The sequence below is a fragment of the Aquarana catesbeiana genome, linkage group LG03 (assembly GCF_042186555.1).
Source record: "Aquarana catesbeiana isolate 2022-GZ linkage group LG03, ASM4218655v1, whole genome shotgun sequence".
Classification (NCBI taxonomy): Eukaryota; Metazoa; Chordata; class Amphibia; order Anura; family Ranidae; genus Aquarana; species Aquarana catesbeiana.
This window is the reverse complement of record NC_133326.1, coordinates 151,389,572-151,403,633: the sequence shown is the minus strand read 5'-3', so window position 1 is coordinate 151,403,633 and position 14,062 is coordinate 151,389,572. Positions and strand designations below refer to the sequence as shown.

General features: G+C 40.3%; 1 protein-coding gene across 2 annotated transcripts in view; it reads right to left on the bottom strand.

Moving 5' to 3' along the window:
- The window catches only part of EXOC4 (exocyst complex component 4), an 813,215-nt gene that overhangs the window by 640,930 nt on the left and 158,223 nt on the right, over window positions 1-14,062 (bottom strand). For both annotated transcript variants that reach the window (XM_073619419.1, XM_073619420.1), the window contains exon 7: window positions 8,899-9,076. In XM_073619419.1, coding sequence (XP_073475520.1) covers window positions 8,899-9,076 — 178 coding nt within the window. The remainder of the gene's footprint in view (window positions 1-8,898; window positions 9,077-14,062) is intronic.

Genomic DNA, 14,062 nt, shown 5'->3' with positions numbered 1-14,062 from the left:
TGGGCCGAGCACTCCTGAGGACGTCAGCTGGGGAAGAGGGGAAGAGAGGGGAGAGAGAGCAGAGGAGTCACCTGAACGCTGGGAGCCGCTCTGATATAGGTATAGATTGGCATATTATTTATATAACACAGGCACAGGGACACATATTGTTATATTACAGAAGGGATAGGAGGATTTTACAGTAGTTATGAGAGCAGCAGGAAGGGAGGGGGCAGGCACTGATAGAGCAGGGCTGCGGATGACAGAGGCACGTAAACTGACCACAGTGTCAGGGATCAGCAGCCATGATAAATCGTGGTCAGTTTACAGGGGGAAGGGTATAGCAAGGCAGGATCAGCCAGGTTTTTTTTTAGGTGATAGAAGGGGCCAAATTACACAGCACAAGCACTGTGCTGTATAACATGCTCTAAGGAAATAGGAACCTTTTTTTTGTTAGGTTAACAAACACTTTATTTTGTGGTTCAGAAGGGCTTTATTAACGTCAGAAATTTCCATTTTCAGCAGTCGCTGAAGAGAGACCCACACATACAGATATGCTAACAAATTTGGGGGACAGAAGTGGGTTATTTCTAGCCACCCAAATTGCCTTTTCCTTTCTGTGAGAAAAGTGTATTTGGGCAAGAATATGACAAGGCACATGGTCAGAAAGTAAGTGTGGTTTGGGTATGCATGAACTCTATCTATTATGAGTTCCCATTCTCTGGCAGGTAGCAATTCAGAGAGCAGCTGATAAAGTCATGGAGCAGTGGCTGTGTTACAGTTTCCAATACACCGCAATCTATCCTCCAAATTTGCTTGGTGTTGATCTGTTGGATCTCACCACTATGTTTAGCATAAGAATCAACAAACTCATTATGCATAAAGCATATCTCACCCATTTTATTTTTGATATGAGAGACCCTAGAGCCAAGATTTTTAACGGCATTGGAGATACCAGTAAGCATTTGTGCAAAATCAGAATGTTAAGATTCTTGCAGGCAGAGGAGCATATCTTTAAGATCAGTAATGGTGGCAGGCTGTGTAGAGCTAGGGAAGTTTTCCACAGAAGGTGGTGGTAGAACAGACTGAGGCAGTGTGAAAGAGAAATTAAGATCATCTCCTTGCTTGAATTTTTTACTTTTAGCAGGGATTTGTTGGGATGTCTGACTCACCAGATGCAGGGAGAGAACTGTGGAAGATCACTGGTAAGTCAGAATTTGCATCCTCAGCAGAGGAGTCTGAGACCTGCGTGTCACAGTGTGCTGCTCTGCCACCATGCTGCCGATCCAGGTCAGCATTAGGAGGGAAGAAGTCTGTAAGCTTCTGCAGAGCCAATCGAGAATTCAGTCTCTTAGGCATGATCAGAAGTGTATCCGGAGCTGGGCACTACTAGTTGAAGAGGGAGGGAGGCCCTTGTTGCCGCTGCGGAAAAGCTATAAAAGGCGAGGAGAGCGGAGCTCTTGAATGCATCCATCTTGCTCCTGGCTGGCCACATCCCTACCCTTTATTTCATCTTTAAATATCTTTTAAAAGGATAAGTTCACCTTTTCTAACATGTTACACCCATATTCAGAGTGTAATATGTAACATGTTACAAATGCACCGGCCCCTACACATTTCCAAGTCCCCATTTTGACAGCTAGCGGGGAATCTTCTTCCCCTGCTTGCGGTCACAAATTAAAAAGAACGTGGTCATGCAGGACTCTGCCCACCCGGTTGCGTCATTCACAGTATTCTGTGAATAAAAAAACTACAAGTCTTTTGAGGCTGTCGGCTTGTAGTTCTCAATAAACTACCAGAGAGCTGTTGATCGCTCTAGGTAATTCATTGAGCTTCCTGTCAGTGTAACTGCCTTCCCATATCAGAGGTACAGGCAGAAAGCTACACAGGACAGTCTGCAGGACCGTGGCAGCAGATCGTGGGTGCAATGCTTTACAGGTCCCTAAAAAAAAAAAAATTAAAAATGCATATTTTTTTACCTGCAAAAAACGTGCATTTTTTATTATTTTTATTAAAAGTGAACTTATCCAGACACATATACTAATAGAGGCTGTCCCAAAAAATATGACAAGATCTGGTCTAAATGGTTAGCTGAGCCGTCAATGGCCTAACAATGTCTATGATTTGCTATGCCACTTCTTTACCATACTACCTAGGTAACATTTAGCTCACTGTCGGAGCTCATTTCACTAGCTATATAGTTTATGTGGGTTAATTTGCAATGTTTATTCCACTGCATGACTTATAAGAGTCTCACCTACTTCTTTTTTACGGTGTCCCACTCTATTTTCATTACTCATACTTCTGGACAGGTGACATTGTTGTAACAACCCTGTGTAGGTCGCTGTGTTTTATTCCTTTTTGTGTTAGTATGTTGGTTACTTGTCTGACATTAAAACCAATAAAAAGATTTTTAAAAAAGTGAACTTATCCTTTATCTTTCAAGGATTTTACTTTAAAGTAGAACTAAAGGCAAAACTTTTTTTTGTTTAATTTTGAAGTAAAGAAGGGTTATACCCACCTGTTTCTCTTTTTTTGTGTGCCCCATTGAGGATATTTCCTTTTACTTTCTGTCCTTTAGCCAAAACAGAGTCTCCGGAACTAGTGCTCCCTTTTAGAATAAGTTCTATTTCTGTTCTGGTGACACAATTGGAGATTTTTTTTTTACACTTTCACTTTTGATGCAAAGGTAAACAGGAGAAATATAAAGACAGCAATTAAAACTTGACAGTATTATAACCCATCTACACTCTAGGTTTTGTCCTTTAGTTATACTTCAAAGGATAAGTTCACCTTTGGAACAGGTTACATTTTCCACTCATTTTCATGGTGGAACATATAACATGTTTAAGCATCTGCAGCCTTTCCCCCCACTACCCCTCTCCCTGTGACATTGGGCCGGGGATCTTCTCCACGCACCCACTGTCACCATTTGAAAACAGTGCGGCCATACAGGGCCCCGCCCACACGGCCACGTTATTTATTCACCGTTTTCTATAATGAAAAGCTACAAGTACCGTCAGCCATTGTAGCTGGAAGCTTGTAGTTTTCAATGAACTGGGAGGGCGCTGGCGAGTGCCCTCAGTCTATGGCTCTTAGGTAACTGGCTGACCATACGAAGTAAGAAGGCAGCTTTGCTGCTTGCCTGCAAGAGCTAGACATTGCACCCATGATGTGCTGAGTACAATGCTCAGCAGGCTCCTTAAAAAAAAAAATGTGCATTTTTTTTTTTTTTATCTGCAAAAAATGTGCATTTATTTTTTTTTTTTTTTTTACAGGTGAACTTATCCTTTAAGTTATTCTGACAGAGCTGTCCATACATATTCAACGGAAGTTCCAAGATGTTTCTGTTACATACTGATAATGTTAGAGAAAAGATGAAGTTATCAGAACTGAAATTTCTGTTTTCCCCAAAAGATTTGATTTAAGGCTGAAATCCAAGCAGGCAGCCTAATACACTGTTAAAATATATGCATGGGAACTGTTTTACATGCCAAATGATTAGTTATTATGTGTATTCAATTTTGTGATCCAGATACTCCTGCCAGACAGCACAGCCAAGTCCCTGACCTCCAGTTTAGAAGGATAGCTTTGAAAAAGCATGTCCTTAGGCTTCTGACAAAAAAGGAGCACCAGCAAGAGTAATCAACGCTTCTTACTCTGCTCTCTTCACATAATATTCACAGTCAGCACACAAGCATTGCAGCAAAACCTGTGTGGTTGGTAGTGCTGTCTCTTGCTTCATCAATCTGAATGTCACTATGAAGAAGATTACAGTAAGTCAATATCAAGAAAAATATTGGTGTTTAAACTAGCGGTGTTCAAAAATTCATTAAATAAATTGGTGTTTTGAGATCTGCCAAGAGTAGCTTCAATATTACCTGTCCGTAATAATAGTAATATAATACCACCTACTTTTGCCACCTGCCTCCTTCAAAGAACATGATATTCTGCAAGACAGCAGGTAAATGAAAAGAAAAAAGTTTTAGAATATCCAATAACACACCTGGTGGATGAAAAAGGGAATATAGCTACTTTTTTGTTGCCCATGTCTTGAAAAGCAGCTGCTCAACCGCTGCAGAACTCATTTGACCGATGGGTTGAAAAGCTGTTATCCCGCAGCATTCAAGCGGTTCCTCCCTTCACTTTGTACAGAAAGTGGAATACTTTCAACAGCTTGGGAGCTGTAAAGCAGGGGAATTATAAGACATGGGTTGCTGTCAAGGTAAGGTTATTCTCTCTTCTTTTAGCAAGTATGTTACTGGATACAAGTGACCCTCTACCATGACAAGGTCACTTTAATGAAATTAATTACTACCTTGCATTTTATGCCATGGTATGGTGTATTAAAGAGTGTGCGCAGTATGATTCCTCGAAATTACTAGCACTTTATTTTATTGCTAATCTATGGCACAGCATTTTTTTATCCTCATTCTCACCAAATATGGAACATAAACAAGCAGCCGCTCCCAACACTACTGCAATAAATAACAAAGAAGGCTTGATTTGTGCAGCAGCGAGTACATTAAAGCCAATTATCTTCAGAAAGAAATTGAATAAGGAGGCTGCATATAATAAAAATGACAACCTGTGCTTGTCTGAAAAACATCCTGCAATTTGTATTCCACATGCAATTCTTGCAGAAAAAGTAATCGCTTTAATTAAGAACATTGGAATACTGTTCTAAGTAAATTAAGGTTTAATTAAAAAAGGAAAACATTTACAGAAACAGCCACAGTAAGTGATAAAACAGCATAAAGCATTAACCTGTCCTATATTAGAAGGACTCTCCTACAGAGGAGGTCTCATTAGCATTGGTGGCCATGTTTCGCAATCTCAAAGCGCTAACCAACTGTATCAGCTGAGGTGTTAGCACAGACTTTGGAGTTCTAATATATATATATATATATATATATATATATATATATATATATATATATATATATATATATATATATATATATATATATATATATATGAGGGGGAACAACAGAGTTCTAGTAAAAGCACAGAGAGCTCAAAAAAAGGATACTAAATATAGATATTTCCCAGTTGAACACCCCAACCCCCGCCCCCCACCCCCCCCCCCGATATTTCCTACTAGATGTAAAGCTATTAAAACAGATACCATGAAAAAAACACACACAAATATGAAAACACTTATTAGGAAGGATTTATATCTTCTCCATCTGCAAATATTGCTATTTCTATCTGTGCACATATTCTCTGATCTACATATCTTCTATATTATAAGAAACCAAATATTGCCTGTTCTATCTGTATGCTTATTCTCTGATCTATACCATCTTCTACATTATATGAAGCAGTTTCCAGGGACCTATATTGAACAGCATGTTGCATTAGCAATTAATATCTTTAATTACTATGCTGCCAAGTGAAAACATTTGTGCTGTACCATTTTAACCAAGGTTTGGAAAAAGAGCCTTTCAACATGTCGTCACAAAACTGCACTACTGCTGCTATAATTTCCTACAGATTTATAGATAGTTTGAAGTACAAATCAAATAAATTTGGGAACTTGATGGAAAGATATACAGCTCATCAGTTGTAGTCCTACAAAGAACGGAGCACAATAATGGGACTTCTGTGCAACCGCCCTGTCAGATTTTCCCTGCTCCATCAGCACTGTAGGCTATAGCCTGCAACACTGATCAGTGAATTCTAACCGTGGGGGAAGTCTCCCTGCTGTCAGAAGACAAAAGCTCAATGGGGGGATTTCCCCATCCACATAAAGTGTGTGGATGGGGCTCATTTAAGGGCTGCCTAAGAAGCAAACAGTCATGAGAACAGAAAAAGAGGCTTGGATAAGCTTTGAAATATCTTCAACAATAAAAGTCCAGGTAAATGTGATTAACTACTACCAACTCGTTTAAGAAGCTGCGAGTCAAAACAGATTATAGGACACTATAAAATGCTTGGTTATATCATATTTTGCCCATGGCTGAGTTTATAGGATTGGAGTTACCTATCTTGGTGTCATTTTGCTGGCAAATTGAAAGATACTGACAGGTACTAATTAACACAAATCTCCTCCACGGTCTATAGACCGACTGGGTCAAGTTAGAAGATAAATAAAGGTTTCCTCTCCCAATGGATCTGCTTTTATGGATCCACGCCAAGGACCGTAAAGCGATCCTTTGCCCAACTTTGTCTTATTCCCTCCATCTCTAGGACTCTATCTGTAAAATACATGTGCTTCAAGTCTACCCATACTCCAGTGGCCCCTCCCTTCAACAATCTCCTCACTGAGTCTCTTGGTGGCTTAACAAGGGACTGACGCCCTAGACTGAAAAGTTTTGCCTCCATCAAATACTTTTTTTTTTCTTTTTTTTTTATTCTATTAAGCAACTCACAGACAATATTTCATCAAGGATGCTGTTTGAGAACAGGTGTATACAGGATCCTGGCTCGAGAGGAGGTATATCAGCGATATACCTTTTTCTCTCTGAACCCATGACAAAATTAGGTGGCCTGGGATCAGGACCTGGACACAAACGGTAGTGGACTAGTGTAGATGGTCATCCATGGTACACAAAGGGATCCTCAATACCACTTTGGTTGAAGGGAATCACAAGGTCCTATCTCGTTGGTACATGGTGCCAGCGAGGCATTGCTTAAATTGGCCCTGACGTTTTCCATTGTGTTTTGGGAGGATGTGGACAGGAGGGGACTGTGTACCGTATTTGGTGGACCTGCTCAAAATTCAAGTGCTTTGGGATTAAAGTGTTTACTCGGCTTTATTATGTGGCCTCTGTTAACCTTACCGAAATTGCAAAAACAGCGTTCCTCGATGACTTGGCAGATTACAACCCTAGACCTACCAAATCTCTGATCTACTACATACTACTAGCCGCAAAGATGTCCATGATGAAAGCTTGGAAATCTCCTTGGGTGGGCATTGCTACAACCAAACATAAGCGATCCTGGAAAATGTTAAATTAATTGAATTTGATAAAACTTGGAATCCCTTAAATACATATTTACAATCACCCATTTGACAGGGGCGGCATATAGGGGAGTTGGGCGGAGCAACTTTTCTTACTCAGACCTGTTCTCTTCTCTTGATATTTGGAAACCCGTTGCAGTTCTCTCTCCTCTCTTCTCCCCTCACCACTCTTTTTTTTTCCCTTTCTCCTTGAAATTCTCTCCCCCCCCTTTTTATTTTTTGCCTTAAGTCTTATATGTTTGAACAGGGGATGTTGACCTGATATGCCTTAAGACCAACGTAGATTTACTGTGAAACTCTAATGTTTCTAGTTATTGCCAATTTGCCGACGTTTGATTTTTTTAAATGTTCTACTGGACACATCTATATTTTGCTTGTTGGCATAGATAAAGGGCGCCCAGCCTTTTGACATTCCTGAGACACATTGGAAGAAGAGGAATGGTCTTGGGCCACACATAAAATCCACTAATAGGGATAGCTGATGAGCAGGAAAGTCGGGTAGATAACAAGTTAACGATCACTGATATACATAATATACCTAAGTAATAAAACTTCATTTTTTTGGAATTTTTTAATAATGAAAGTAAAAGAGGGCAACATAAAAATAGTTTATCAAATACAGTGTCAAATGTCACACTAATGCATCAATATCTGGTTCAATGGATGGTCTCAATAAATTCTCAAGGTGCTCATCAAATATTTTGGTGCTAATTTTGCCCTTCTTGTGCTTCATCCTTGAAAATAGTTGCTCACAAATAAAGGTGCTGTGAAGAGTGGGATATTTTTCTTTGGGAAAATAAAATGTATAAATTGGTCCAGTAAAGAGGCACTGTCAATTGTTTCTGCAGCTGCATGTTTTCACGAAGTGTAAACTCGCAGTTTTACAATAACACAAATATGGGGGGAAATGTCTCAGCATCTTATAAAGCTGAATATAGGCTAGGCACCGCCTCCCCCTGCAGCTGGCAATGTCCCCCACCGCCAGAAGAGAGGCAAGAGAGCGGAGGACAGACATTCAAAGCCCCTGCGAGCGCCGGGCGAACTCCCGGCTGAGCCTGATATTGTTTCTCAGAGCATTCGGCCGCTCGGGTTGCTTTGTCTTCTGTCAGGAGGCTGGAATGACATCGGGTAAGGCTGCATTTACGGCAATGGGCAGGCTGCGTTTATGGCAATAGTAAGGCTGCATTTCTTTGGCACTGGTCAGTCTGCATTTTATGGGCACTGGTAAATATTTCAGGACACCATTTGGTTCAGAATATTTTTTTTTCTTGTTTTCCTCCTCTAAAACCTAGGTGTGTCTTATGGAGCGAAAAATACGGTGTTATATATAGATAGATAGATAAATAGATAGATTTTCTTTTTTTTTTTTTTTCAAATATGAAAAAGGGGGTAGGGAGGAGGAGGAAGAACAGAACTTCCTCTTTTGGGTGAAATTCTGCTTCAAGGAAATGTGCAGCTTGAAAAGAAAACACAGGATTTACTTCCCTACATACACAAAAAATATAAATCCAACATAATGCCTAAGATGTTTGCTAACTGACATTTAGGACCTGTGTCAACATGCTACTGTTCGCTTCAAGTGGATTTTGCATTCCCATATAAATGTAGCAGGTCGAAAGCACCTGTCAAACAATTCTGAATAATCTCAGAAGCATCCCAAATGGATACTATCAACACAATCCGAAAGCTGGTTGACAAAGGCCCTTACACCGCATGACATTTTTATTCCTAGATCCTACATATAATATACAAGCGTACATGTCTATATTGGGTAAAAAAAAAAATCTTACACCAACTGGCTCATTTGCTAATATATGTTTGCTGTCTGTACTCTAAAGTTGCCATCACCTATGCAACAAATTAACATAGCAAATCTTTAACAAGATGCACCCATATAAGTAGACAAGTAGCAAAATATTCTTGTTTTATATCTGTTGTGATAAATGCTTTACCTGGATAACGGTCTGTATCTTTACCCAGACGTCAGCCATGTCATACAGCTTAATATCTCCATCGTGCTGACTTGTGGGAGAAGCCACGGTCTGCTGTAAATGTCCTAAAACAACTGAGTGTGCAGCGGCCACAGCATTAAACTTGTCAAAAAGCAGCTCCAGAAGTTCCAAGAGAAGCCTAGGGAAGGAGCCATTATAAAAACATTAGAGTTGCAAATAAACGTCTATATCAATAGCTCCTGTTCTCCATCTCTCCCTATCTGTAGCAACTAAAGTAGAGGAGGAGGCAACAGAAGGTAAATGCAATTACATAAAGCAAACATTTAAAATGTGTATCACATTTAAATTACATATACATAATATAACCAACAGAGAAAAGGATCAGAGAACTATAGTAAAGCTATAGAGTTGAGATGTAAACAACAAGTCATACAGGCCACTACTAAATTTTCAAACTCACTGAATGACAACAGCCTCTAGGCTTCTCATCTTTACTTTGTTAGTTGGAGTGGGTGACATGATTGTAAATGACTGGTACTCCTCAACTCAGTCACCAAGAGCATAAAGTGTTCTTGACCAAAAGCTCCACTTCTGTTGTATTTTTAAATCAGATGAGCATATGTCAAGAATAGTTATTGTACAATCCCCTCTTTCTCTCAGACTTTAACTACCAAAAGCAAAGGCTCAAGCTCTGTTTAAATTTCTATCTGCTCCTATTCTAATAAAAAAAAAAAAAAAAAAAAATCAGGCAGCTTAGCAGTGCTTCATATACTACTAAATCAAATTATTCTAAGTAACAATGTTCCTCTTTTTTGTTGTAAATATAAACAGCTACCTCATGTAACTTAAAGCTTATGTGCAGACAAAATCAAAAACATAAAAATCAGCACATGGGACATGCCTTACATTCAGTAGGATGTGTCTCTCGTACTGATTCCTCTGCTTTTAGTAGTAATCTTCCTTCATTCTGCTCCCCTCTTCCCTTCAATCTTACCAGTGTGGTGGGGGTAAATACAACTAAAGGGCTGTCACAGGCTCCAATAAAGCCATCCTGACTATTCCAAACTTTTCCGCCCAGCTCCGCCATTCATAGAAGCCGTACTACAGCATTCATGAATGGAACAGGACCCAATTATGGTGGATGGGTAAATGACTGAAAGCTCTGACCCTGCCTTCACAGATTACGTTCTATTCACAGAAGTTATAGTACCAATTCTACAAATGGCAGAGCTAGGTGGAAAGAGCTTAATAAGAGCTTGCGATAGCCCTTTGGTTGTATTACTCCCTGCTGCACTGGAATCAACGGGCACATTACATCAATTGTGCTGATTTTTCTGGGGTTTTTTTACTTTGGCTTCACTACCAGCTTAGATCCCATCATTTTGACTACCAATAAGCACTGAAAGTGTTTCACATCATTAGAGGCAACAACATATGTTTTGGGCTGCCAGGCCCAAAGCTGAACAGATAAGTCCTAATTTCAAATGAAAAACAAATAGAGAAAGCACTCTGTCAGCGTTGGGGGTTCCCAGGATATTCTTCATAGATGTGAAAAAGATTAGAGCATCACAGATCTAATGTAAGTTCAATAATTTTTTATTGCAAAAGACACCAATAATTTAAGTGTGGAAAAAATTAGGCTTTTTATCTAAACTGTAAAAGACTTTTCTTGGATTACATTACAGGACACAGGATATTATTTTGAAACACTGGGTTTATACTGACATCTTCAGGAGACTTGGACACACAGACAAGGCTAAGCTATTAGGACAGTCCAGTATAACCTCTCCAGCTCCCAGCATGCTTTAGTTTAGAAGCAAGCAATGATAGGAGTGGATCATAAAAACAAAGAAAGGGACCTGTGTTCCGTAATGTGCTCCAAGAAAAAGCTTTAAGAGGTAAGAAAAAATTGTATATTTTTAATTTTAACATTATGGAAAACAGGATAGTATTATGAAACACTGATGTCCAAAAGCAGTCAAACCAGCCCATAAGGAAAAAAACAAAAAAACAAAAAAAAAGGCTAACAAGAGCAGCTCAAGATAGCTTACAGCACCATCTGAAGAACCCTATAAATGAAGTTGGCATCAGCTGAGGCCATCCACCTAACAAAAGTGTGAACAAATCTGATGCTTAAAAAAAAAAAAAAAATTCTATGAAGCCCTAACCGATCTAGTGGAGTGCACTGTTGACATCACACGACTGACGAAGCAGCCCTGCAGTGCTCTGAAACGTTCCATGCTTCTGTTTGTGATATGATCTTCTTTTAATAAAAAAGTTCAGACTTTGTCTAAAGATCCATGGTGTGCCAGTTGGCGAGTGCTGCAGCACCCATTACTTTTCGTCCTATTCCAGGGACGTGTGTGATGGGAATATGGACGATTGGAAATAAAAGAGGCCCTGAGCCTCAAAACTAGCTTGTAGCAAAAGAATGGGTTCTTTATAGGTTCGGCTTCCAAAATAAAAACTGGTCTTGTAGAAATGATAATGCCAAAAAGGCAACCTTGTAAGAATAGCCAACAGAACCCTAGATCTGGAGACAAACCTCCTGGGTTTATAACTAAACCTAAAAAAGCCAGAAGGTTTACATTCGGCATCCCCTACCAACGACAGAGATCTTGAAACACCTCAGGGTGAGGACAACATTCTCCAAAATCCAGACACGGATGACTGAGGAAGTCTGCCTACCAATTTTCAATGCCTGGGATGTGCATGGCAGCAAGAGCTGAAACCTGGAGTTCTGCCTAAGGCAGAATGGTTGATGTAAACTACTGCTAAGGAATTTTCTGACTGAATCCTTTGTCAACTGGCATAACCAAATAGCCTGGAGTTACAAAATATTGATTGAGAGCCTACGTTCCTCCAGCAACCAAGTCCCTTGTACCAAGAGAGTACCTAGGACTCCTTCCCAGCCTGATAGGCTGGCTTCTGTTGTGAGCAGCTTCCAAACCACTGTGAGGAAGTATTTTCCAGATTCCAGCATAAAACGTGTATCCCGCTATGTCGGAGTCCTGGTCCTACTGTTCAGGAATATGGAATGGGGGTCCAAATGTGGGAGTGCAGAGACTGGTGTTTGTCCAGAAGTAAAAAAAACATTGGCAAGACACGGTCTAAGATTAGCCCAAGATACTCCAATTGTTGAGAGGGTTCCAGCTCTGATTTCTGAAGAGTGTGGACCCACTCAAATCTCTGTAGAGATTTCGCAGTCATTTGGACATTGGCTGACAGTGTTTGTGCAGATTGTTCTCACAGAAGTAGGTCGTCCAAATATCCCACAATGGCAATGCCCTAATATTGAACCAGAGTGAGAAATGGGGCTAGCACACTGGTGAAGATCGGTGGTTCAGTAGACAGGCCAAAAGAAAGGGGCCACAAATTTGTGATGTGTGCCCACAGCAAAATACAGGTAGCCTTTATGTGCCAGAATGACAGGGATATGAGAGTACGCAACCTTAATGTCCACAGAGGCTAAAAAATCTCTGGGGTGGAAGGAAGCGATGGCTTATCGGGTAGATTCTATACCAAACATTAGAACCAGACAAGGTTGATAAACTTGAGTAGAGGTCGACCGATATATGGGCCAATATTTGGTGTTTTTTACTTAATCGGCATCGGCCGTTTGTGCTGATAAAAAAGGCCGATATAACTTCAGCGCGACTTGCAAATGACTTCTGTAACAGAAGTCAATACAAGTTACCTGAAATCTTCTGTGAAGTGACTTCTCTCCTCCTCTGGGCAGCCTGCCAAATCTGATAAAAAGAACCTGAAGAGATACAATGTTTACACTTATGAATGAGCTGAACTCTGTGTGGAGAAGTTCTCCGTTTAACCATTTAAAGACTAATAGCGGTTGTTGCAATATTTTATGTCACACGGTATTTGCGCAGCGGTCTTTCAAACGCAATTTAAAAAAAAAAAAATACAATAATAAATTGAAAAAAAAAAACTAAGCAGTAAAGTTAGCCCATTTTTTTTCGTCCTAAAGTTTTGATTACCTGTTTTTGTGTATTTAATATTTAAGATATAGTTTTGTTTTTTTTTTATCTAAATTCTTCATACAAGTGAACTGATTGGAGGTTTGTTTTGTTTAATAAATGTTTAAATGTAAAACATTTTCTGTATCACTTAAGGCTGCTTTCACACTGGAGCAGGCGTGCGTTGACAGTAAAACGCTGCTAGTTTTAGCTGCTCTTTACCATCATTTTAGCGGCGCTATTCGGCTGCTAGCGGGGAGCTTATAACCCAGCTAGCAGCCGAGGAAGGGGTTAAATGCGCCCCTGAAGCGCCGCTGCCGAAACGCTTTGCAGGCACTTCGGCAGACATGCACATTCATTTCAATGGGCAGGAGTGGTGGTATACACCGCTGCAAAGATGCTGCTTGCAGGACTTTTTTTTAACATCCTGCCAGCGCATCGCCTCAGTGTGAAAGCACTCGGGCTTTCACACAGACTGCAGGGGAGCCGTTTTACAGGCACTTTACAGGCGCTATTTTTATCACAAAAGCACCTGAAAAACGCCCCAGTGTGAAAGGGGTCTAACTGTTAGATTTTATGAGATGAAGGGGAAAAAAAAAAAAAAAAAATCGGCCTAATATATCGGCCCAAAAAAATCAGCATCACATATCCACCACCGCGATTTGTAAATATCTGCATCGGCCAGAGAAAAACCCATATTAGTCGACCTCTAATCTTGAGAGCCAGTTTAGGGCAAGTGACTACTAGCTGTGAGGACAATAAACAGATTGGAATTAAAACCTTGGAACCACTTCCCCTAGAAACTATAGTTATGACTTCTGAGGTGAGGAAACCTGAGATAAATGAAAGAGGCTCTATTTGTTACAGGAACAGAGTCTTTAGCCTCCAGTTTTTGTCCTCTTTTTCTGAGGCAAATGGGTATGCTTTGGCAGACCGTATCCACCAGCCCATCAACACAATAGCACAGGGCCATAGGTAGCAGATTCAAATGTTGACGGACGAAAAAGATCTGTCAGTATACAACCAGGTTCTCCAGATATGACCTTGACCAGATTGCGAGAGTGTGGCAGATGGACAAGGTCACAACAGCAGGTTGCATGGCAGAGCCTGTAATGGAGAACAGAGAGCCTTCAATCATACATCCACAGTGTCCTCGAATGCTGGGATACCCTTGATAGGGATAGCAAAGG